A 23,003-nucleotide genomic window follows, 5' to 3' on the forward strand; every position below is an offset into this window, starting at 1 on the left:
CAGGATCCAACCTGTACCAGATCAGCAATTACACAACCGAGAGATGAATGGTTAGTAGCAACTCTTAGCAGTTTTCCATTAAAAATAACATAGTTCTTGCCATAATGCCCCACTTGAATTGGCAGAATAAACTGTACTTAATAGCAATATGGTCAGTGAACTTTCTTTATAAGGCCCTAAAATTGAAGCTTGTGCTACTTGCCTTCCTTTATCCCTTTTCAGTGAAACTTGACTATATCTTTCCTATAATGGGTGTAGGGATCTCTTCTTCTATGTAATTTTCAATAGCTCTTTCCCCTCTGTTCCTCATGCTGAAGCAATGATTTATTTCCCCTTGTCTGTCTCTTTGTTTCATATTTTCTATTATACTTAGTGGGAATGAGTCCTGGTATATGGTTTTTGGCTTTTGTGTTCTGTAAAATACAGCATTCCAACTTTTTTTGCACTTCCTCAGAATCTTTTTTCAGTAATGTACATTTAATATCTCTAACTTTTTAGAAAAATCCCACATTTACTTCACAGAAGGAAATCTCTTGTTTGACTTTTTGCATAGATTTTAATGCATCTTAAATTGGAAGAGGAAAAAAAAAATCCTGAGTGGTAGCAAAAGATTATTCCTAGTCCCCACCACAGCTTAGAGCAGTACCATAGTGAGAAAGTAGCTTCTTTCTTCTGCTTTATTTAGACTAATAAGTTGGACTGAAATGTGAGTGCCATTCCAGACATCCATAGCCACAGAGAAGGGCTGTGTTTCTTCTCCTCTTGGGCACTCCTGAGAGGCCAGGCTGGCCTTGATGTTCTTGCTGTTTTCCTTCTGCACCTCTCTAGTGATTATGAAGAAACCATCTCTGTCTTTGGCAGTCGCTGTTCAGCAGGTGTCTGGTAGAGTTGGAGAATTCAAAACATGCAAAAGGTGTTTGGGCAAGAAAAAGCATGTCCTCAAATCATCCAAGTTCTGCGGTGATGGAGCGCTGATATTTAATGTACCCAAAAGGGAAGCTGGATATGTATGTAGATAATGGACGTAATTTACACACAGGCACCCTAAAAACAGTGTTTACGCTGCAGTAGCAAAGAGAACTTGATTAATATCTCTGTTTGGAAGTTGATAGTTGGTTGTGAAATTGGCAGGGCTTTTCAGTGGAAGGAGACTGTGGAGCTCCCAGGGGGTGTGTGAGGGAGCTGTAACACTATTAGCCCTGCATCTGACCCATGCTGGAGATCCGTAATTGTTGACATCTGTAGCAGGGCTTAAGAACATAATTTAATCTGATAATTTCAGGAAAGACAGAACATAATTACACAAATACTCCATTATTTTGAGTTGCCCTATGCCTGTGAAAATAAGCATAGATGAGACTTTTTAAAATAAATGTTTCAATTATGTAGAAGCTGGTGATAAAATGAGGTCTGGGAATATTTCTTACTTCCAGAGGGTGACCTGACTCTTTGAGTCCTGCTGCTGTTTGATCTCTGCAGACCTTAAGGAACATTATGTCTCAGTTGCTTGTTTTTCCTACAGTAGTGAAGAAAGTCATACTGTACAGTTATTAGCAGAACTTCACAGACTGGATTTGTGTTATGGTACATGAGCTATTTTTAGTCTCTTGTAGCCACATATGAAGCCAGTAAGGAATGTAAAGCACATTTTAGCTGTCCAGGGTATTTGCAAGGGAACTGAGTTTGTCTTGAAGTTTTCTGAATAAACTGTATAAACAATCAGCATTACAGACAGTGCAAATAATGTCAGGTAACTGTGCTGTCATCCCTTTATATTTGACTTTGCTTTTGTAATGTAGAGATTAAACTCACTTTCAATTATGTGATTACCTTGAAAGGCTTTAATTAACATAAATGTAGTGACTGAGTGCTGTTTGACATTTTTAATTTTGAAACTTTCCATTGGGAAAACAAATGCCTGTTTCCAATGTGACTTCTTGAGATGCTTTTGCTTCTGACTCTGTCAAACTTTGTCCTCAAAACCTTTAATAGCACTATGACTAAGTTCTGCAATGATTTATGATTCTTAGAAGTTCTGTAGCCCAGGTGAACTGAAAAGATAGTACAGTTGGTATCGGCTTCCGCGTGTTTAATTAGCAGCATTATCCAGTTTATGTTGCATGGGAGTGTCTGTTCCCAGCTTTTTGTGAATAATACTTTCTTTTAAGATTATTAAGCTAAGAACACAGTTTTTCGTTTTGTTTTGTTTGTGGTTTTGTTTGTTTTTTAAAGGCAAAGAAAAAAACCCCAAACCTTCATAAAGCCTCTACTTTCATATTTGTCACAGTAGAGCTACAAGTTTAAACTTATTTCTTAAATAAGGAAACTTAAAGCAGTGTCATAGCTCGTGTGTTGTCCTTACCAGCCAAGTCATAGCTGCTTCTGAGAGAATTCGGGAATCCTTCATAGTGTTGCTATTTGTCTTGCACATCGGAAGGGAGCTGTTTTATGTATAGCTGGGACACAAATGATAATTTGTGCAGCCTGGCATACTCTTCAATCTTTTTAGTACAGAACTGCTTGCTGTTGAAGTTAATGAAGCAGTAAATGAAGATATACTTGATTTCCTCTATAACAGCATATCTGTAAATGCTTCCCACTTTTAAGAGATGCACAATTTCTGTAGGTCGATGTGTAGTCTCCTGAACACTGTTTTAACAAAACGTTTTAGAGTAGTGCTTTGGCTTCATACATCCTCTGGCTTTTGTACTGTAACTTCTATGCTTATAACAGCATACAGCAAAATAGACTGACTGGTGAAAGATACCCAGACCCTGGATTTTCTTCAGTAATTAGAGAATTGGTGACTGCATAAATGGTCAATTGTTTGTCAGACATTGGTCAAGCACTTAAGTAAAATACTTCTGTGGCATGAAGAAACAATTATCTGGCATGAATGTAGGTTGGTCTAGGAAAATAGAGATTTGTTTTGAGAGTAGATTTAAACAGAAAAGACTTGTAGTGGGAAGCCATCTGCTTTTTTTTCTTGACACAAATAATGTAAGTGTATTACCATTGTGCTTTGTTTAGGATCTTTTGCAATGACGATTGTTTGTTGTAACTCATAGATTTTAATTGTTCTGAAGCTCAGTTTATCACTTGCATCAATGTTACAATGTCTGTAACTTAACAGCATGACAACTTTTCTTCATATTTTTATCTCAGACTCTCCGTGGTACTTTTCAGTGACTTTTCACAAAAATAACCTTGTTATGTTGTGCCTGCATTTGAGAGTATGACATTTCCTGCTGGATGACTTAACAATATGAGTGGGATGTTAAAAACAGAGATATTAACTGGAGGAAGAAGTTGCATATTTTCACACGTGTGAAAATCTTGTTATTTAGTTGTTTGGGGTTTTTTTTTTGAGGAAAGATAATCTTGAAACTCTTATTGAAGTTCCAATTTTCATAGAAGTAAAAAGTTTATTACACCTGAATGCATTTAATTTTGCATATAGATTTACCTTGTTTTAGAAAGTTCTGCATTCCATGTTTCTGATGCCTTTCTGGTCCTTATTATGATTCCATGACCTTTGTTCACCTCTCCAGAAAGAGGCACTTTCAACTCAGACTTTCTTTGGATTTTTTTTTTAATCATACATCTTCTTTTTTTTATTTTTAGCAAATATTTGATATGCAGGTAGATTGATTTGGCATTTCCAGAGGTTTTGGATGAGAGTCCAGAGCCAGTGTATGGGGCCGTAGCGCAGAAATCTAAACCAGAACAGCAAAAGCAAATAATTTCTTTTTCAATCCTGGCTCACTGCTGGAGCAGCTTGACTCTTTACATTGATATCTCAACATATTTCTAAACAGAATTATTCTCTGAGTGCAGTTATATGACATACTACCTGCCCTGCTTTATGTACTCGATGATACTATAAAACTACAGACAAATAAGAGAACACTGAGGTTATGGGTGCCAGGTGAGGGGACAATGAGGATGACAGGTTATCACCTGCTGTCCTCACTCTTTTTTTAGTCCCTCCACCTGATAAATTCCTTGCAGTTTCACCTCGATGTGACAGGGAAGAGAGAGATATTTTTAAAGGTAGTCTTAAAATACTGCTTAATTTGTGTCAGAGTTGCAGATGTGTGCCCTCATTGATGGCAGAGCTGCACATGCAGCTTGAAGTTACTTTTTCTTTTTGACTTAATGTTAGCTGGTCACAGTGCATGTCCAGCCCGTGCTGTTTTGCCCTGAGAACAGCTGTGGGGCACAGGAGGGAGGAAAGCGAGTGAATAGGAGGCGCTTGAGGGTTTTATGGGAGATGTAGTCAGAAAAAACACTGAGGAGGTGGCAGTCAGCAAATGTACGTGGATTCATAGGAGACAAGTTCATTAGCTCAACTGTTAAGCTGCTGAAAGATTCAGCATCATTTTGATGGTGATTACTGTTATTAGCACCTGAGAATACTTAACCTAGACTCATAAAGAATGAACAGGCAGTAGTTGAAACTTGGTCATAGTTTACCTTCTGAGAGATGGAAAAGAAGTTATCCCTTTTCATGTCATTCTAACATAAAAGAGAAGCTGAACACTCAGAAGGACATCAGTAAAAAGGAGTGTGCCTCCATTATCTGAGTATGTTTTGTAATCTTGAGATCATAAAGGTGCAGTGTAGCAGTTTTTAACAGGGTTCTTATATTTTTATTGAGTAGTAAAGTATTATTCCAAAAGGCAACATGGAGATTCTTTAGATGTATTTCTCATTTTCCTCCATCACTCTCTGATGTATCTTGGTATAGCGAGATGATCCTCCTTTTCAGATTCTGGGGAGTTGATCATTACTAGTGACAGTATTACTGCAGATGAGTTAATTGTTGATCTGGTATGGGAGGGTTATTTTTTTGTTACTTCTTCTCATGACCTTTAGAAAAGAGCCAGGTCAAATATTTTTGTGTTCAGTGTTGTTCTTTTGAAGTTCCTTGTACCAATTTGCTCACTATTTAGATTTGGTCAGGCCAAGATTTTTGTTTTAGTGAGTACTGAGTAAATACACATATCTAATTATTCTGGATTGCTAGGCTTAAACTGGTGATACCAAGACACCTGCAAAGCTTATAGATGTTCATAGTCAAATCACTTTCTGTATGTACATAGTCTTTCAGGAGGCAAGATTTTGGGGGATGCCTCCACTTTATGTAGTAGTTTTTGCCTCGTCTGGTCGTATCCTGTTTCTGTGTAGTTTTTCAGTCTGTCTGTCAGTCAGAGGGCAGTGCCACCTCAGCTGAGATGGTGGTGGCATTCAGCCAGGTCACAGCAGAGCTCCGCTTCCGTGGAGGGAGAATGCGGATCATCTCAACTTCTGCTCTGAACATTTGAAATGAAATAAAAGTGCACCAAATCGGAATGGATGTTTTTCTCTGTCTTCAGTATTTCTTCATTGGGATTTAAAAATTAAATCCCTGAAAGTGAGTGTTTCTCCGTGTGGAGTACATAGCATAACCTGAAACAGATACCATGTTGTCTTTCTTGCTCTGTAGCTAGCTCTAGTGCCTTTGCTACTGCAGCAAAATACAGAACTAGAGAATAAATCTTATTGTTTTTATTGAGAATTAAGTAGAGAATAGTGGGTTTATTTATGACTAGATTATTCATATGAAATTATCTGCACTGTAGATCTGAAGCAAGGTTGCACTTATGCCTTTGTGTAAACTGAGGTGGTTGGGGTGTTTGGTCAGGGCACGCCGAGCTGCAGGATCGAGTGCAGAAGTGTGCGCGGCCAGTCTGTCTGCCTGTTTGGTAACAGAAAATACTACATTGAGTGTAATGGCTTATAATATTAACCTGTTTAACAGTTACCAACCATTCTGAATGCTTTCTGAAGAAAAGTAAAAGTCGAATTGTTTTAAACAAAGAAAAAGTAATCACGGTATTTCTGTTTGCTGATTGAAAGATTTGATAGCATGAATTGATTTAAATCTGGTATAGTCACTTTCACTTAAAATGTAACGGACAGTGGTAATAAACTACTAACTGTGCAGCTTTTGGAAACAGAGGGAAGAGTGGTTGGTGGTAAGGAGAGGTCTGCTTTAACTGAAGAGGAAGATTGTAAGAGTAAGCTGTAAAATGTACATTATACTTCAGCCCTGCTTCAGTGCTGCTATTTCAAGTGATCATTCATGTTTGCCCGGGCACTTCACGTTTTGCCAGGCGTCTAAGGGCCATCAGCTGGAAAAGCTGAATCTGTTCACTATTAGATAACTTTCTCTGTGCTGTAGCCTGTGTTTTTAATGTGCAGCTTTGCTGAATGTCAGTAAACTCACACATTCAAAGTAAGAATTGTGTTTCAGAAGAAACGTGAACCAGGTGCTGTGGTCCTTGCTGGGTGGGGTGTCCAGGCAGGGCTGTTGGTGACACCCCAGTCCCTCTCTCAGCCCTTCAGTCTCCAGCAAATACAGCCGTGTTCCTTGAGAATTGTAAAGTGATGTTGATATTGCTTCCGTTCAAATTGTTTGGGAACCCTTCTGGGCAGTTATTGATTTATTAATCTTACTTTTTAATTACTTTTGTAATATTCTGCTTTTCATCTTGCTCAAATAAATCTAATAATGAATAGAGCAGCACAGGTCTTTGGACTGTGTTTTATGACTCCATAGCAGTTTCACATGAACACATGGTAAAGTGTCTCCTTCCTGAAGAGTTTACCCTGTAACAACATTAACTTTCTGCTAAAACTAACATAGTTCTTTAAGTAGAGCTTTTTATGTGCTGCCAAGAGTTTGAATTAAGTGAGGTAGTTGTGTTTTTTCTGTGATAATGCCATTTTCTGTGATAGCACTAAGATGATATAATGGAGATTTTTAGTTCTGTCTGGTAACAGGAACTGAATGGTGGATCTTCTAGAACAAGGGTGTCAAATGTAGTTACGTTTATACAATCCTGAAGTGTAACTACTCCTACATTTATACAGTCCTGAAATCACATTCGGACCATTGAAGGCAACCAGTGGAAATGAGTTTGACATCCCTGTTCTAGATAGTAGGCTGTGTTAGGGGGTTTTTTTGAGTGCTGATCTTGATGATGTTGATGTTAGCATCTTCACAGAAGGAGGCAAACTGAAATTTGCATTTTAAAAGTTGTTCATTTTCCTGTTGTGAGGAACACAGTTTGTTCTATCTCCAAGTAAATATACTTGCTTTCCAAGGACTAAGTATATATTTGAAAATTTCCAGTCTTGTATCTTAACAATTTGATTAAAATAATCCTTAAAAATTCAGCCCTCTGTCAGAACTTTCTTGGATCCAAATTATTTTTATTCATTCTAAAGAAAAGAGGTCTTGAGTGCAACAAGAAATTTCTTTTCAGATAGCAGGGTTATTAATCCTCTATTAGCTTGACAGGATCCAGAAGTTATTAATGTTAGGTTAAACTTCTGGATACATAACAAGCTATGGTAAAAGGCCTGTAAAATTCATGTGGTTTCCACAGCAAAATTCATCTCGTTTCTCCTATGTTAAGACAGTAACTTGTGTTTGCTGAAGCATATGTTTTAAAAATATCACTTGCACACTAATAATTTTATGATCTCTGGCTAGCAGTGGCTTCTAAATAGTAAGATTAGAATTTATTTTGTCCCTAATGCGTTTGATTCAGTGACTAAACCCTGCCAGACACAGCGCAGGGGTGAACGGTATTTAGCTTTCTCATCAGTCTTCTGAACTGAAACTTGTAACTTGTATTATTTATTATCTACATTTTAACTGTGTTTAATATTACTTTTGCTACTTGGCAAGAACAACTTGCCAAGCAGTTCTGTGTTTTCTGTGTTAGTATAAACGAATTTACTGTTTCCATCTCATAAAAATTAATACCATGTTACAATTGTACATGTACACAATAAAAATTTCTCTTTTGCCCTTGACTCCTTGGCCATCGTTTTTTAGTGTACTCGTGCTTCTCTTTTTGTTATTGCAGTGTTTGACTTCTGGTTATATATGAGTTCTGCTTTTCCTCTGTTCTTTGTAAATTCATTTTTTGTCCTCAAAATTATTTTTCTGAAATCAGGGAGTGCGGGTGGGTGAGTTTCTTACTATTTTGAAACAGGTATATCTGGTCTTAATTGTAAGGTTATGGTTTTTAGACTATTACCTAAGCGTTCTCGCACACTTGCCGTCTGTCACTTTGAGAGAAAAGTATGAATCTTTTCTCTTATTGGATTAGTTATATTTCAGATTTTTATTTCAGATTTTTCTTAAAAAAGCTAGTGTACATAAATATTAGTAGTCTTCATTTGCATAGATATGTTTGTGCTATTTTTTTATGAGTAACAATTATAAACGTCACTGGAATCTAAGCCACCACTCATTTTAAATTCTGTGATCCACTCATGGCAGATTATCAATTTCTATGGTTAATTTTGTGCCAAAATGGGCAAATTCTGTGAGACTCTCAAATACGATGCTATTACTTTTGAGTTGGAAAAATATCTAATAATTTCTAGAAATTGCAGAGATATTTTCATGCTGGCAGCCTAAGACTCACAGCATATGTAATGCAATATGTTATGATGGTGCAGCTTTGTTTGCCCCAGTTTTCCTGTGCTTTGTGGTTGTATATGGACCCAGTCAACCCTTTGCTAATGTAATTCTTCAGTAGGTGGTGACTACTTGCGTCATCTTCTGCTTTGTGAGTTAGACCGAAGAATTGTAAAGAATCAAGAAAATACAGTTGTCATTGTCTCCAAAACTAATTGCAACTGTTCTCCACATTTTGCTCATTCAGTCGTTTGATAGTGATCTTTAACATTTTTGTCATATTATTAATACTAGATCATATGTGCGGTTATAAATAAGCAAACTTGGTGGTTTTTTTTCATGCCTCAGTACTTGATTTGTTCTTAAGAACTCGAATATTCTCATTAACAAGTTATCATTTGTCTACTAATGAACTTCTTTTTACTTTAAAGTAAAAGTTAGTCGTGTAACTTGACTGTATTTTTAGAGAAATTGATTTTTCTGTTGGGATGGAAAGGAACCAAACTAGCCTGGTCTTGTTCCAAAGGGAGACTAGTGCTTTATGAAATGCTTCTGCTTCATACCCTATTTACTGATTTGAGGGGATGAGGAGGGAGATTAATTAAAAGAACTTGGCCACCTTTTTTTCCAATACTGATAGAGTAAGGATACGTGAGACCATTTGGACAGTTTTCTTTTGTCTATTTTGCATATTTTTCTGTAAAGTTTATGCAAAACAGATACCGTAAGTGCAACCCTTATAATTTTTCTGTGTCCAGTTGTTGCCCACTGGTGTCTGTATGGTAGTCCAAAGGAGTTTCTTAGTTTATTTACCTTTATGTAAGACTTAAGAAGAACTTTTCAGGAAGGTTTTTTTTTAATTGGGGGAAACATAAGACTTCTGAGAGTGGGTTTCTTCCTTACCTCTCAGCCAAGTGGATCTAATCCTGCTCACTTACCAGACCATGCCATGGTTATGTACTGGAGTGCTCTGTGGCCATGACATGTTTCTGGAGTAGCTGTTTTGCGGGATTTGACGAAGAGTTTGTGAAACTGTCCTCCAGCTGTAGGCTGGCAGTGAACCAGTGAGCTCCCCATGGGAAATACTGAGTTATATTTGTTGCTTTTTGGTAATCTGTTTCAGTAACTGTTTTCCTGTGTCTGAGGCTACTGCCACACAGAGCTAATGCCGTAGACTTGTGGATATAAATTCACTGGGAAAATGTTAAATACAGGTAATTACAGTTAATTCTGTCTTATTTACATGATTGCAGCTACCTGTCTAGGTGGTCTTAGTGGGAAAATGCAAAAGTTGCAAAAACTTAGTAAGCTGGTGTAAATTAACTTTGTGTCAACACTGCACGTTCTTGATTAGGGAGATGGCTGCTGCAGCTGTAATCCCTTCTTGTCTTACAGTTGTGTTGAGTAAAACAGTGCCTGCAAAAACTTAACCTTCTTTTTCAGATAAATTTGGCGTGGTGTATTACTATTATTTTTTTCCTAACTTATGAATTTAAATACAATTAATGAACATGCTGATAAATAAAATTAACCCTGTTATATGTAACTCATTCTTCCTTTCTAGATTTCTGTCTTAATTCCTGTTTGTTTTTCTTTTATTTTTAAGAATTCAGAAATTCAGCTGGAGTGATTACTAAAAATAGTGATGTATGTAACAAGGCATTTCCCTTTCCTGGGAAACTGCGTGATTCCTTTGCAAAATCAGAAAACTACATCTATTTGAAGCCTTGCAATTGGCAGATGGGGGTGGGGAGAGGGAGGAAGAAAGGAAGAAGGATTTGGGGGAATGCAGTCCTTTAAAAAAAAAAAAAGTAACAGTGTACAAAGAGGAGATGACTGATTTCCTTAACTGATTTCTGTTAACTATTTGGTGCGTTTACAACACGAAATGTTTAAAGAATTGTTTCAAAACTTCTAAAATGTTACTTCTGTGTAAGCTGGAAGCTGTCTTATTAAATGCATGATTGTTTAGAAAATAGGATCTTCAAAAATAGTACTTTAATTTCTTTACTGGTTTCCTTTCACTTATGTTTGGAAGGGAGTGGGAAAGCACTAAAAAAGTTTTCTGTTACCTTTCTTAGGTTTTCAGTACTTACTCAAATGAAGACTATGACAGACGTAATGAAGAAGTTGACCCTGTTGCAGCCTCAGCTGAGTATGAACTTGAGAAAAGGGTGGAAAAAATGGAAGTGTTTCCTGTGGAAATAGAAAAAGGTACAAATCAAACCTCGAACATTTGCAAGTTACTGTGCACACAAAAATAAAACAATTTTGAACTGTATTTTCCTTGAATTTAGGTCTTGAATTTTTAAATGTGTATTCAGGCTTTCATTTGTGGCTAGTTCTGTTGACTTTGGTGAACAGGCCTCTGCTAAGTGCAAATTGTCATACTTAATTGAGGTTAGGAAGGCTACATTACTGAGTGACACATCTGCACCAAAATATAAAAATCTTGCTGTCTCCTTCAATTACCATGAAGCTTTGAATCTGACAGACGGTCGTAACTACACAACAAAAAGCCTTTAAGTAGCATTTAGATAGATAATATGTTGTAGTTGTCTAGGTGTCTTTTGGTTTGTTTGCTTTGGGGGTTTTTGGTGTTTTTGTTTGTTTTTATTAAGTGAATTTTCATATCCTTTGTGTGGAATGGTTTGGAACAGCTCACTCCTGCTAAGTGTTACCTCTTGCGTTATGTGGCTGATGTTAGATTTTTGAATCCCTTAGGTGACAGTGGTCTGGGCATCAGTATTATTGGAATGGGAGTTGGTGCTGATCAGGGGCTGGAAAAACTAGGTATCTTTGTAAAAACAATAACAGATGGTGGAGCTGCTCAGAGAGATGGACGGTGAGTTTTTCATTGAATTGATTGTGCTTTTTACAAATTTCTAACCGAGCTCAGTTGTTGTCATTAGTTATGCTAAGTACTGTAAACAAAAGTACAAAAACTGAATCCAGCTGAATAAATATTACACTTTTGTTTTACGTTAATGTTTTAAAAACAATTTTGTTTCATTTAATATAGGACATTTTTGCAAAATAAGTGTAGGTCTGCTTACATCATATATGAGAAAAGCTTAGAATGTGCCCATGTGTAACAGTGCCACAAAATCATGGTGACATCCCAGAACACCAGTGTGTAAATAGTATAAAAATATCAAGGCAAATACCATGTAAATTTTAATTGGTGATCTGCATAGTAACTGGGCATCAGGAGACTGTTTTTAAGCAATGAATTTCTCTGGACTCAGAATTTCTTATTATAAATACTAGTGAGTTTTAAGTTATACTTGTCAAAAATCTGTCAAGTCAATTTTTTTTTTTAACTGATACCTAAGCTTGTATTTATTTTGCAGAATTCAAGTAAATGATCAGATTGTTGAGGTTGATGGCATAAGTCTAGTGGGAGTTACTCAGTTCTTTGCAGCAACTGTATTAAAAAACACCAAAGGCACAGTGAGGTACGTATATTTTGTCTGAAGTAATACTTTCTTTTTGTCATTTTTCATTAATAGAGAATATAAAACCATAATCTGCAAGTTTTGCAAAGATGTTGAAAGTGACAGTATGGCAGACTAATTTCTTAAGTATATCTAATTTTTTTTGCTGCAAGGTAATTTATTTTTCTTCTGTAGGTTTCTGATTGGGAGAGAGAAGCCAGGGACTCAGAGTGAAGTAGCCCGTCTCATTAGTGAGACCTTAGAGCAAGAGAGATGTCTGTATGAGCAGCACTATGTGCATGATGATACAGAGCAGGTAAAACATCATACATACTTACATTTTTTAAAAGTACGTGATTACTACTAAATGCAATAACTCCTGCAAATTGAATATGTTTTCAATCAAATTGAAATAAAAAAGGATAAAACAGGCAACTTGTTAAAAACAGAAAATACAAACTTCATACATTACTATTATCAAGGCACATGATTATCTTGCTGTACTTCCAATTTATCAATAATCCAAAAGATACTTTTAAGTATCAACTGTAGCTTGTTTTGTGCCTGGCTTACTCAGCTCTTTTTTGTGGAATTTTGATGAAGGTATTTGCAAGTCATCCTTAATCATAGGTGTAAGAAACTAAAAAGGAATTGTAACTAGTTGAGACAAGTTTTGGAGCTGTTTTTTATTCCTTGATCGTGTGCTTTTGTTATTGCTGCTACCAGAATGCAAAGTGTCTGTTACAGAATGTTGTGATTTTTCCCTTCTTGTCAGGATGATGACTATGATGATGATGATGATACGTATGAGTCACATTTACATGGAAAATCTGTAGAAGTTTTTGATCTTCCTGAAAACGAAGATATTGGTTTACCACTGGATATGGAGTCAGCACAGTCTCTTCTTAAATTTAAAGAGGTGTGGTAGCAGCTTCTTAGATATTCATTGTGAGGCACTGGGGAACATCTGAACCTTGTAAGATTTGGATACAATCTCCTTCATGTCCCTCTTGTTGTGGTTTTGGGTTTGTTTTCCCAACATCGCCAATAAAACTCTCTGGTAACTGTTCCTTGAAACGTAGGTATTCTGTAATTTTCTGATCCCAGCTTCCCTATACATATTTGTATTAAATGGGCCTTTGATTTAAATGAAATGTAAAAAAGCTCTTGGAAATAAGCATTAGAAGCCAACACCACCTTCCTTCTTTTGGTGTCCAAACATTGCATTAAATAGATATGATGCTTCTCCTAGTTCTTCTTTGGCCCGTTGGACTTTGTGTTTAGTTGCTGCATAGTAGAAAGTCTGTAGCTGTGGGGGGAGCATGGGGAGGACAAGTATGTCCATTCTGAATGGTCTCAAGCGTTGTGGCTAGGTGTTCTTCAGGAATACAAGAAATACACATATAATCTCTTGCTCTAGTCCATGAGGTCTTCTGGGAAATCTCTGCGTACATAAAAGCACTCGATTCTGTAGATAACATGGTTTTGGCTTGAAAGGTTTTTTCAGGTGATCCCTTCTGTGATTTTTTTTTTATGGTGTATTTTTTTTGGAAGTAATGAATTTGTAAACCAAATAGGATGTTCCAGACTGTGAATCCCAAATTAACATAATTGGAAAACTGGGTTCCCTTTTCCCAAGGTTTTTATAAAGGAGCATATTTGTTTTATTCAGGTTGGATATTTAAGTGGTGCTGTCTTTGGCATTTAGAGGTCTGGGTTTCTTTGTTAGATTTACGTCCCCATCATTTGCATTCTGGATGAGAAAAATATACTGCAAAGAAACTTTTGTCAGATGCCATTTGTGCATACATCAACCTATTTTTATAAGGGATCAGTATTTTGCAGACTTCCCTAAGTTTGGTCTCTTGATAACTTTGATGATGTAATTGAGGAAGTTGAAATTTCAGGCTATGAATCGCTAGAGAACATTATACAGTTTTTCCAGGTTAGGAAGTATAGTAGCAGGTTACAGCATCTTTTCATAAGTGCTATATTTACTTGGGATACAATTAAATTCTCATTTAGCATCATTACTATGCTGTTATTAACATAATCTAAATAAAGGGTAGTAATGGATTCATTTGTTTTAATTTTTATTTGGTGCACTATGCCTTGCTAAAAAAAAATTTTTAAAAAATCCCCCCCGGGTTACAGATGGAAATTAAGATACAAGAAATAACTTATAGCTGTCAAAAAAGAGTACTTTTGCACGCATGTGCTGTTTTCTTAAGATGTGTTAGCAATAATCTTTATATTTGGCTTAGTGTAGCCTTTATCAATTTCTAATAATCTTATGAAGATTTGTGGTGTACAGTACAAGGCTTAATTTTTAAACAAAGCCAGCATGTTTCTTTCTGAGTGCTGCTAAGTACCAATACTTAATACTGTGTAAATTTCTACTTGATTCTGTGTACCAGTTGTCATCGTAAGTGCATTGCTGCCTTTTCATTCTACTGGCACATTGAAACATTACTTTAACATTCCCACCTTTCTTAATGTATAAACAACAATGTGAAACTTTCAACTATATGTGGTCATGTATTGAGTCTTTTTTGTAGCAAATAGAATACTGTGGAACTTTTGAGGGTTTATTTTGAGTTTAACTTTTTTTTAATAAAAGCTCGTGATCACTTCTCTTGTACTTGTCAAAGAATTAAGTTGACTTTATGCTACTATAAAAGTGCTTTGAAGAAGAAGAGAATCATGGACAAATACTTCAAACTTGTATTTCAAGTGTCATTTTGTGTGTGCTTATACTTTTTTTGTTTGTTTCAGCTGCAATTAAAACACGCAGTAACAATAGCTGAAGTGAATCAACTGAAGGAGAAAGTAAGTTTTCAAGGAATCTTATTTGGTAGTGGGTTTCTTTAAATTTTATTTCTGCATATGAATTTTACAAAGAAAAGGCAGAATGCAGAAGGCAGCAATTTGTTTTGGGCTTCAGACTCTGTGTACTCTATGTTATGCTAGACAGGCATTTCTAAGCTGAAGAGCTGTGCTCACATTTTGCACGCACACAAAAACCACCACTGCCACAAAAAAAAACAACCGCAAAATCCCCCCTGTGCCATTATAAAATGAATGCTTCAATATTACTGGTTAGACTATAACTGAATACAGTGAAGTATTGTATGAAGCAAGCTCCCAAACAAATACAAGAGCATTTCATTTTCAGTGGATGGAACTTGTATTAAATTAGAGCATAGATTTGGCACTTACAGGCAATGGTTTGTGGCTGACTTCCTGTTACCAGGAAGTTGTTTCTGTTACCTTGAGTCCCCTCCTTCCCCCCTCAATTTCTGACCTGCTTTGGGGAAATAATTTTTTCCAGCTTTTCATTGTTGAGGATTGTTTCAACACTTTGTCTTTTTCTGAGAAAGAGTCTTGTTCTCTTTGCTACTGTTTCCACTGATGGAGATATCTGTGCGGCCTTTTTCTAGAAGTATTTGTTGGACTTCCAAAAAAGCTTTGAAAATATTGGTGTTAGTACAATTTACTGCCCCATTTTTAATTCAAGAAATTCTTGGTCCTTTCAATGTCTGTGTTCCATCAGCAGGTGATCTTAACTGGCTTAAAAAGCAGTGATTTCCTCAGTGTAAATGGTGTCCCCAAAGAAGGAGTCATGGACAAACTAAGTGGTATCCTGCCTGCTCACTTCTCCAAGGCCTGGAGAACTTAACATGTTAACATTCCCTTTTATAATGCAGCTACTGTCAAGCTGAAGGGACCCCATCCCTTTCCTTTGTTTGGGGATGTTTGGTGTTTTTATACATTAGCCCCAGGAAAGCAAACCATGGGTATATCATAATTTATTATGAAGACCAATGTCTTATAAAGTGGTCTCATTAGCTTTATTCAACAAGCTGTTGGTAACAAAGTACTAGGACTTGTACAGGCTTGTCTTGTACAGGTTAAAGTATCTCCAGTTGCCTTTGAAGGTAATTGGAATAGCCCTCTACAGTGGTATTAAGAGATGGTAAGATCTTGAAAAAGTCAACATAATCTAACAGTAAGGGTCTTATTATCTCTTTAAAAATAAGCAATACTATTGAGAAAGTAGTCAAAGACTCTTGGGTTCAAGTTCTAAACTTACTCTGATTAGCAAGGGTTGGCAGAGTTTATATGATTTCTTTAAAAGTTCAGTGTCTTCTTTAATATTGCTGATAAGTATTTAATTGCTATTAGCTATTCTCTACTTAAACATGTAAAAACAACTATTTTTTAAATTTCATCTTTTAGTTTAGATTAATTTCTGAAGTATTAATCTTTTCAGTTAAAAATTGCTGAAGCAGAAAAAAACGAATGGAAACTAAATCGAGCCCAACTTCAGCAAAATTTAGATGAAAGCAAAGAGAAAATTAAAAAGTTAGAGACCTACTGGTTGGAGGCACAGAGTTTATGCAAAACAGTAAATGAGCATCTTAAAGAAACTCAAGAACAATGTGATGCACTTGAAAAGAAATACAGCAAGGCCAAGAAATTGGTTAAAGATTACCAACAAAAGTAAGTAATACCAGATCTCTTTCTTGCTTGTATGTTTTGTACATTATGGGAAAAACTGACAACAATACCTAGGTTTAGAATTTGCTTAACACACTTTCTTTTAATTTGTCAGAGTTTAAGGAAGCAGTGGGCTATGCATGCTGGAATCTACATACTTTAAATCACCACCTTCTGGAAAGGTTCTCCAAAAATTTTGATGCTGCTTTTGATTCTAAACTTAGGAAAAATGATTCAATATTTCAATAACAAATTTTTTTAAAAAATTAGTTGGGAAACTGTGATGTGTCTGTTACTTTTGGAAGGACTACTTGAAATTTGGCACAAGGTATTTGGCAATATCTTTCGTTGTTTGTGAAAAATCCTCCAGCTTGGACGAACTTAAATGTTCAAGATAGGGTAGGCATCTAAGGATATGTAATAAGAGACAGATACATGTGATTCAGTCTGAGTTATCTTGTAGGGGGAGTAAAAGGAATTCTGAGAAAAAATAAAGAGTTTGGGATCTGTATCCAGCCCATCTAAATGGCAGTATGAAAACAGTAACTTCAATCTGTTAACAAGTTTGGATTATTTAGTAGAGGTAATATTGCTTATTAGATACACCTGTGTAAGACTTGAACACTTGTCGTGCAGTTGTGTCTGTTCTACCTTATTTCCCTTTAGCTAAACAAGAGCTAATTACGAAATAGTTCTAGAAGTGTCTTGATAATACAGAACACAACTGTTGCTTTTGGTAGTTACTGTAAGTGTATAATTCTCTTGTCTCAAATTTCTCCACTTGCTACTTATTTTTAAAGGCAGTTTGGATGATCTTTTGCTCTGTAGTCCATATCCAGAAATGTTACTTTTCACAGCACATTTTCGTGCTGTTCAGTGAGCACTCTCTTTTCCCCTCTCCTCCCAAGCTTATCTGTGTGGAAGTTCAGGAGTACGTTAAGATGACTGCTAAAATGCTGGTTCCCATTTCTTCGCTGTTTAGCAAATTCCCATTACTCCTTTGAGCGTCCCTGAAGCTTCTGCATTTTGTGTAGATGTTCTACACTTCAGATTTTGTATGTTATTCCATCTGACTTGCATGAAAAAGCAGCTTTTGTTTCCTTCTTGTAATCATCGTTTCTTTTTGTAAAACCCAGCCATTGCAATTTCTGTAGGATGAACCAAGTAGAAACTTGAAATTCAATTTATTTTCCTTCAAAGAATTCTGTCATACCTTTTGAAAGGAAATGACTGTGCATGCATATGTATCTTTGGGAAGAGAGTAAGATGTAATGATTAGAGTTATGCATATATCTTTACACTTTATACATCTATACACTTTAAATGTATATGCAATTTGCTTGCTGCTTTTAAAGGAAGAAGGATGGTTGTAGCTTTGTAGAAGAACTGTTGCAACACATCCTTTTTCAGCCCAGTGTAAATTATAGTGTGATGTGTATTTTCTTTTGAAGAGAGTTGAAGCGTACAAATACATAGGTCGTTTTGTGGCATTACAAGACTAATTTAATCAGTTACACCTTACAGGCTGATTATTTTTTTTTTCAGTGTTTACTAACAGAATACTCTTTAGTAAATGCAACTGTGCACATTTGTATTTTATGTATTTTTCTACGTTTCTGTATATTACTGCTTCATATATATTTATATATTTCTATCACCAGAGAAATAGAATTTATGAAGAAAGAAGAGGATCATTCAAGGCTACTTGAAGAGAGAGACCAGAAATATGCAGAACAGCTGAAAATATATCAGGAAAAAGTAAAGCAGTATTACATTTTTAAATAAACTTCAGCATTCTCAGAGAGTTGTCTCTCACTTCTGAATTTTAATTCTTGCAGATTTTAGAGCTTGAAAGTAAATTAAAAGTGTATGAGAGAATGCCATGTATGTTTGGAGGTGACAGCATATTGGAACGTGGCTGTCAAAGTCCAGGCCAATATAATGAACAATCAAAGATAAGAGAAGAAATTGAAAAAGGAGCAGAATCAATAGAAGAAAGACTAAATTCTTCAGATACCTTAATTTCTGGTAAGTAGGTTGTGGGATTTTTGATTTTCATTTAACAAAAATTAGGAGGAGTTATATGTGGAGTGTTGTTAAAAGATGTTACGTGTTTGCTGTTTCCTTCTGACTGGGTAAATGTTTCACCTGAGCCAGTGTGGGTATTTTTTGCTTAGGTCCCCCGACATTTTCAGTATTGCAGTAATGTATTTCTTACATGCAGTGGGAAATGGGAGATAAATGGAGAGACATCAATCTTCACTGCTCCTCAGATTCTCTATTAATGAAACCAATAGTGGGACTAAAACACTGAGATACGTCAGTTAAAATCCCATTGGTTTTAAGCTATGATTTACACCAAAACTTGGTATGATATTTTTTGTCTTGAAATTTTATGCCCAGAATGTTTTATAAAATATCAGATCATGGTTCAAATGAGAAGCATATTTTAAAAAGATTTGGTAGATGCTTATGTACTCTTTACAGAGTTTCTATTTTAAGAACAAGGATAGGAAAGTACATTTTTGGGCACAAATTCTTGTCTATTTGAGAAGGAAATTTGTTTTTCAACCCATAATACAATTATATCCTGATGGATTTTATTTTTTTAATTGAAGAAATTGGGTAGAAATACATTTTAAATTAATTAGAAATTGCTATCATAATATATTAAAATATTGTAGTGTTATATAGAATGTTTTTTTCATATATTAATTATTAACAAGTAGAAAAATTCTGATTTATCTTCTGAATATTTTTCTGGACAGTGGGTTGGTGAACTTGTCTACCAGGTTGTGATTATTTTTTTTTTAAAGTAGTACATATTTATTGCAGATTTTGATGCTTTTGTTGGGGATACTCCCAGGTTAGACACCAGTGCTCACAAAGCAAAAGCTCAACTTGCTTTGAAAGTAAAACGCCAGCCACCTTCTCGATCAAAGTTGAAAGAATCTCTTGGGGCTGGACAACAGACTGCAAATCTACAGGTACCAGTATTGGTAGATAAGTATGCATTCAGGAGCCTGACTGTATGTTCAGTTTTATCTGTGTTTGTAATTGTAAGCGTCGTACACGCTTCATTCAGACTGTGCCGAAGCATCATATTCTTATGCTGTATCAACTGAAAAACCCTTTTTGGGTTGATATCACATATGTGATCTCTGACATGTTCTTTGTGGCACAGTTAATTTGAAGTTAGCAAAGAAATGTGCAAGCTTGTTGTAATTGTACTTCTACTTGCTGAAAGATTTTGATATAGCGATAGTGGTATGTTGTGAAACAACATACCGAATTTCTTCAAAAACTAAACAGTTCTGAAATGCTTCATTATTCCATAACTAATAATTTAAGTCCATTAAAAAGTATACCAGTAAAATGTTGTAACATGTTTCTGGAAAACAGTTGAAGAATTAAGGTGTACATAGTGGGTAAATGAGACTGACCTACTTCAGTCAGACTGACAAGTGTTTGCATTGATTTGGAATGGCTGAGATGTACCAGAATGTTTCTTGCTCAGCCAGAGAAAGATGGTTTGGGATGCGCAGAAACATCTGTATAGGGGTGGATAAAGGAAAGCCTACAAAATCAGCTTAATGTGGTTTAGATGGTATCTACAAGTGACCAAATTAATATGTTCTGAACTGAGGAAGTTTGTGTGTAGCATAGCACATCCTTACATCCTGGTGAGAGATCAGATAGTAAATGATTATATGTCATGCTTATCATAAAATAACTTTTGAATTTATTGAAGGATGAGGATTCAGAAGACACTATTCTCAACAGAGAACTTTCCACTGTGTACCTAGCGAAGGCCTTAGAAACAAGCGAAAAAATAACTCTCCCACGCCTGGACAACATAGATCGAAAGAGCGAAAAGCCTGAACAAACAGAAAACACAGGAAGTCCTCTAGAATCAAGTCCTTCTGCTTCCACGCACTCTTCTCCAGTACACAAACCAAACAATGAAAATAGCACAACCACCACTCATTCACCTCCTCCTGAAGAGATGGCTCCAAATTCTCCTCAAGGGAATCCCAAGAATGTCAAGCAAAAAGAAGCAAAAGGGAAAGGGAGAGAGGCCAAGGGTAAGACTTAAGGGTTTATTATTATTTTAATCCTTTGGGGTTAAAGTACTACAGATTTTAGGTATAAATTAATATTGAACAATAAACTACTTTTAGGGAAAATGTTAGACTACAAAACCAGTTACCTGTTCTAAAACCACTTGTTAACTCTTCAGGAAAGTTCGAAGTTAGCAAAAAAGTATGCAAGTTCATTATATTCTATTTTTACTTCCTGAAATATTTTGAAACAACAGTAGTATGTTCTGAAATATGCCTGTCTATCTTTTAATTCCTTCATCTGCAACAAATTAGTCATCGAATTTCTACAAAACTCAACATTTTAAAAATAATTTATGGCACCAAGAATCTAAAAGGTGCCTGCAGAATAAATGCGGTTTCAATTAAACAGTTACAGAAAGGAATAGTTCTAAGTCAGTTTGGTAAAAGCTCGAACGTAAAAATCTAGAGAGTCTAAACGGTGTCTTGACATAAGCTGGAGAGGAGCGGAGTCATTGACTGTGGATAATCAGTAAAGGTCCTAACACATTTCTGCAAAACACTTGCCTTGTAAGTGGCGATGTGACTGTGGAGAGTAACTTTGATTTCCTGATTTTTCTGATTCCCAGAAAAATTCAGTGATGGTTTTGTGCTTCCAGACTTTATCCAGGTGTTTAACCAAGATACGGATTCTGCATGTGATGGGAATTATTCATCTTGCCCTCTTAGGATATTTCTCATTAGGATAAGGTTAAAGGTATTATAATCAGCCTAGTCACTACTAATCATTATTCGATATAAATATTTGGCTTTTTTTCTTATGAATAATTGAAAAAGAAATCAGATAAAAATAATACAAATGCTTGATGTTCCTTTTAGTCAGCTAGCACAATCTATAAAGGCAGGTTATTCTTGCTGTCTTTTCTATCCAGAACAGACAAAACCTTTTCTTTAATACTCTGAAAACAGGATTTGTTTTGTGCTCTCCTCATTCAATGTGTTTCTATAAAGTCTTAAAAATAGTCTCTACTTCCACTTGTTTAGTTTGTTTCGTTTTCAAAAAAAATTATCAAAACAAGTACCTAATATATAAGCAATTTTGCTTTCTTTTCTACATTTTTTTAGTGATGGCTGGAGCATTGCAAACACGTTCTTGAAATTGGCCTAGTCACTGGAAAAACTAATTAATGCCGTACATCAAAGATGAGGATTAGTATTGACAACTCACTCTTTGTAGGCAAAATGACATTAAATGCTACTTTCTGCTGGATTGTTGCTTTCTAATTTTATTTAAATGTCTACCTATTATTTCATTGACATAATCTTTTCTATCACCTTCCCATCCATTCATGAATCAGTCTGTATTTTAACTTATTGTACTGCGTTTTAGAAAATACCTCCTCTCTGGAGAGAGAGGTGGAAACAAAAGTCAATATTAAAATTCATTCTTCTCGTTTTGTATTTAAGTTGACAGGAAAAATAACCAGTTGAACCAGTAGTTATAATTTATTGGATGTTAAATTTTTAGAAAGAGTGGTTAACTAATTAGATAAAGTTCTGATGTTGATCAGCAACTACTGATCAAATATGTCAAAAAAGGGGGGCAGGGAGAAACCTCTGACTATTCAGCATGTAGGCTTTGAGATAACCATTATATATTTCAGGAAGGATTATCAGGTGATGGGGTGGTGGAAAGTTGTCCTCAGTTTTCTGTAGTAAACATGTGTTTGGTTTTTTATGATCCTTGAAGGCATCTGTGTACATTACTTCATGTCAGGAGTTGTCTTGAAGGTAGAGTTAAAACCTACTTTTTCTCACAAAAAAGCAGGCTGCATCTCTTTCATAGGCAGCTTAGTTATGAAACACCTGATTTGCAATATGAAACATATTTCAATTATTTAAAAAAAAATCTAGTAGCCTGAGAATTTGAAAGGAAGTATGTTCAGGACTTGCAGTGATCTGTCTCAATCCATGGGAAGAGGTAGGATGATGCTTAAGTTTGTCTCTTAATTTCACATAATAATTGAGCAGTTGGAATTGAACATGCTCCCTCTGGTGAAAAATTAGATCCTGGCAGGTTGTATTTCAGCTTCAAAGGGCCAATTATTTCTTTAGAATAGTCACAGTTTGTACACTGTTTCCAAGAAACTCAGCTTGTTAGCTCTGTCTGCTCTCCAGGTATGGGCTGTTGTGTTGGTCAGACACACCTCCTGGAGCCAGCAGCTTGCATGTGTAGCCCATGTTCCAAGTTGCTAGCCTGGACTAGCTACTGAACCAGGAAAAATGGAAAAGAAACATCTTGTAATACTTCAAGTGCAATAAATGATTCTTAAAAGCTGTACTTGCTCAACTATTGCTTTGAAACTGAGTTTTTCGTACATCTTATACTGGTGATCTAGTTGTATTTTGAAGTTGACATTTTGCAAAAGGCAGAGGTACTTCATTCTAAACCTATCTTAAACTATCTTTTGTTTGTAATTCATTGGAGCAAAATACTGTGGTAAGTTTTCTCTTTCTGTAGAC

The 23,003-nt window shown here is 35.8% G+C and overlaps 1 protein-coding gene across 7 annotated transcripts in view; it reads left to right on the plus strand.

Moving 5' to 3' along the window:
* The window catches only part of LOC135990246 (neurabin-1-like), a 55,358-nt gene that overhangs the window by 16,908 nt on the left and 15,447 nt on the right, over positions 1 to 23,003 (plus strand). For all 7 annotated transcript variants that reach the window (XM_065637766.1, XM_065637767.1, XM_065637768.1 and 4 more), the window contains 11 exons: positions 10,564 to 10,696; positions 11,207 to 11,327; positions 11,836 to 11,940; positions 12,115 to 12,235; positions 12,695 to 12,838; positions 14,695 to 14,748; positions 16,193 to 16,422; positions 18,081 to 18,177; positions 18,258 to 18,447; positions 19,255 to 19,406; positions 20,171 to 20,504. In XM_065637766.1, the coding sequence (XP_065493838.1) occupies positions 10,564 to 10,696; positions 11,207 to 11,327; positions 11,836 to 11,940; positions 12,115 to 12,235; positions 12,695 to 12,838; positions 14,695 to 14,748; positions 16,193 to 16,422; positions 18,081 to 18,177; positions 18,258 to 18,447; positions 19,255 to 19,406; positions 20,171 to 20,504 (1,681 nt within the window). The remainder of the gene's footprint in view (positions 1 to 10,563; positions 10,697 to 11,206; positions 11,328 to 11,835; positions 11,941 to 12,114; positions 12,236 to 12,694; positions 12,839 to 14,694; positions 14,749 to 16,192; positions 16,423 to 18,080; positions 18,178 to 18,257; positions 18,448 to 19,254; positions 19,407 to 20,170; positions 20,505 to 23,003) is intronic.

The sequence above is a fragment of the Caloenas nicobarica genome, chromosome 6 (genome assembly GCF_036013445.1).
Source record: "Caloenas nicobarica isolate bCalNic1 chromosome 6, bCalNic1.hap1, whole genome shotgun sequence".
NCBI classification, from domain to species: Eukaryota; Metazoa; Chordata; class Aves; order Columbiformes; family Columbidae; genus Caloenas; species Caloenas nicobarica.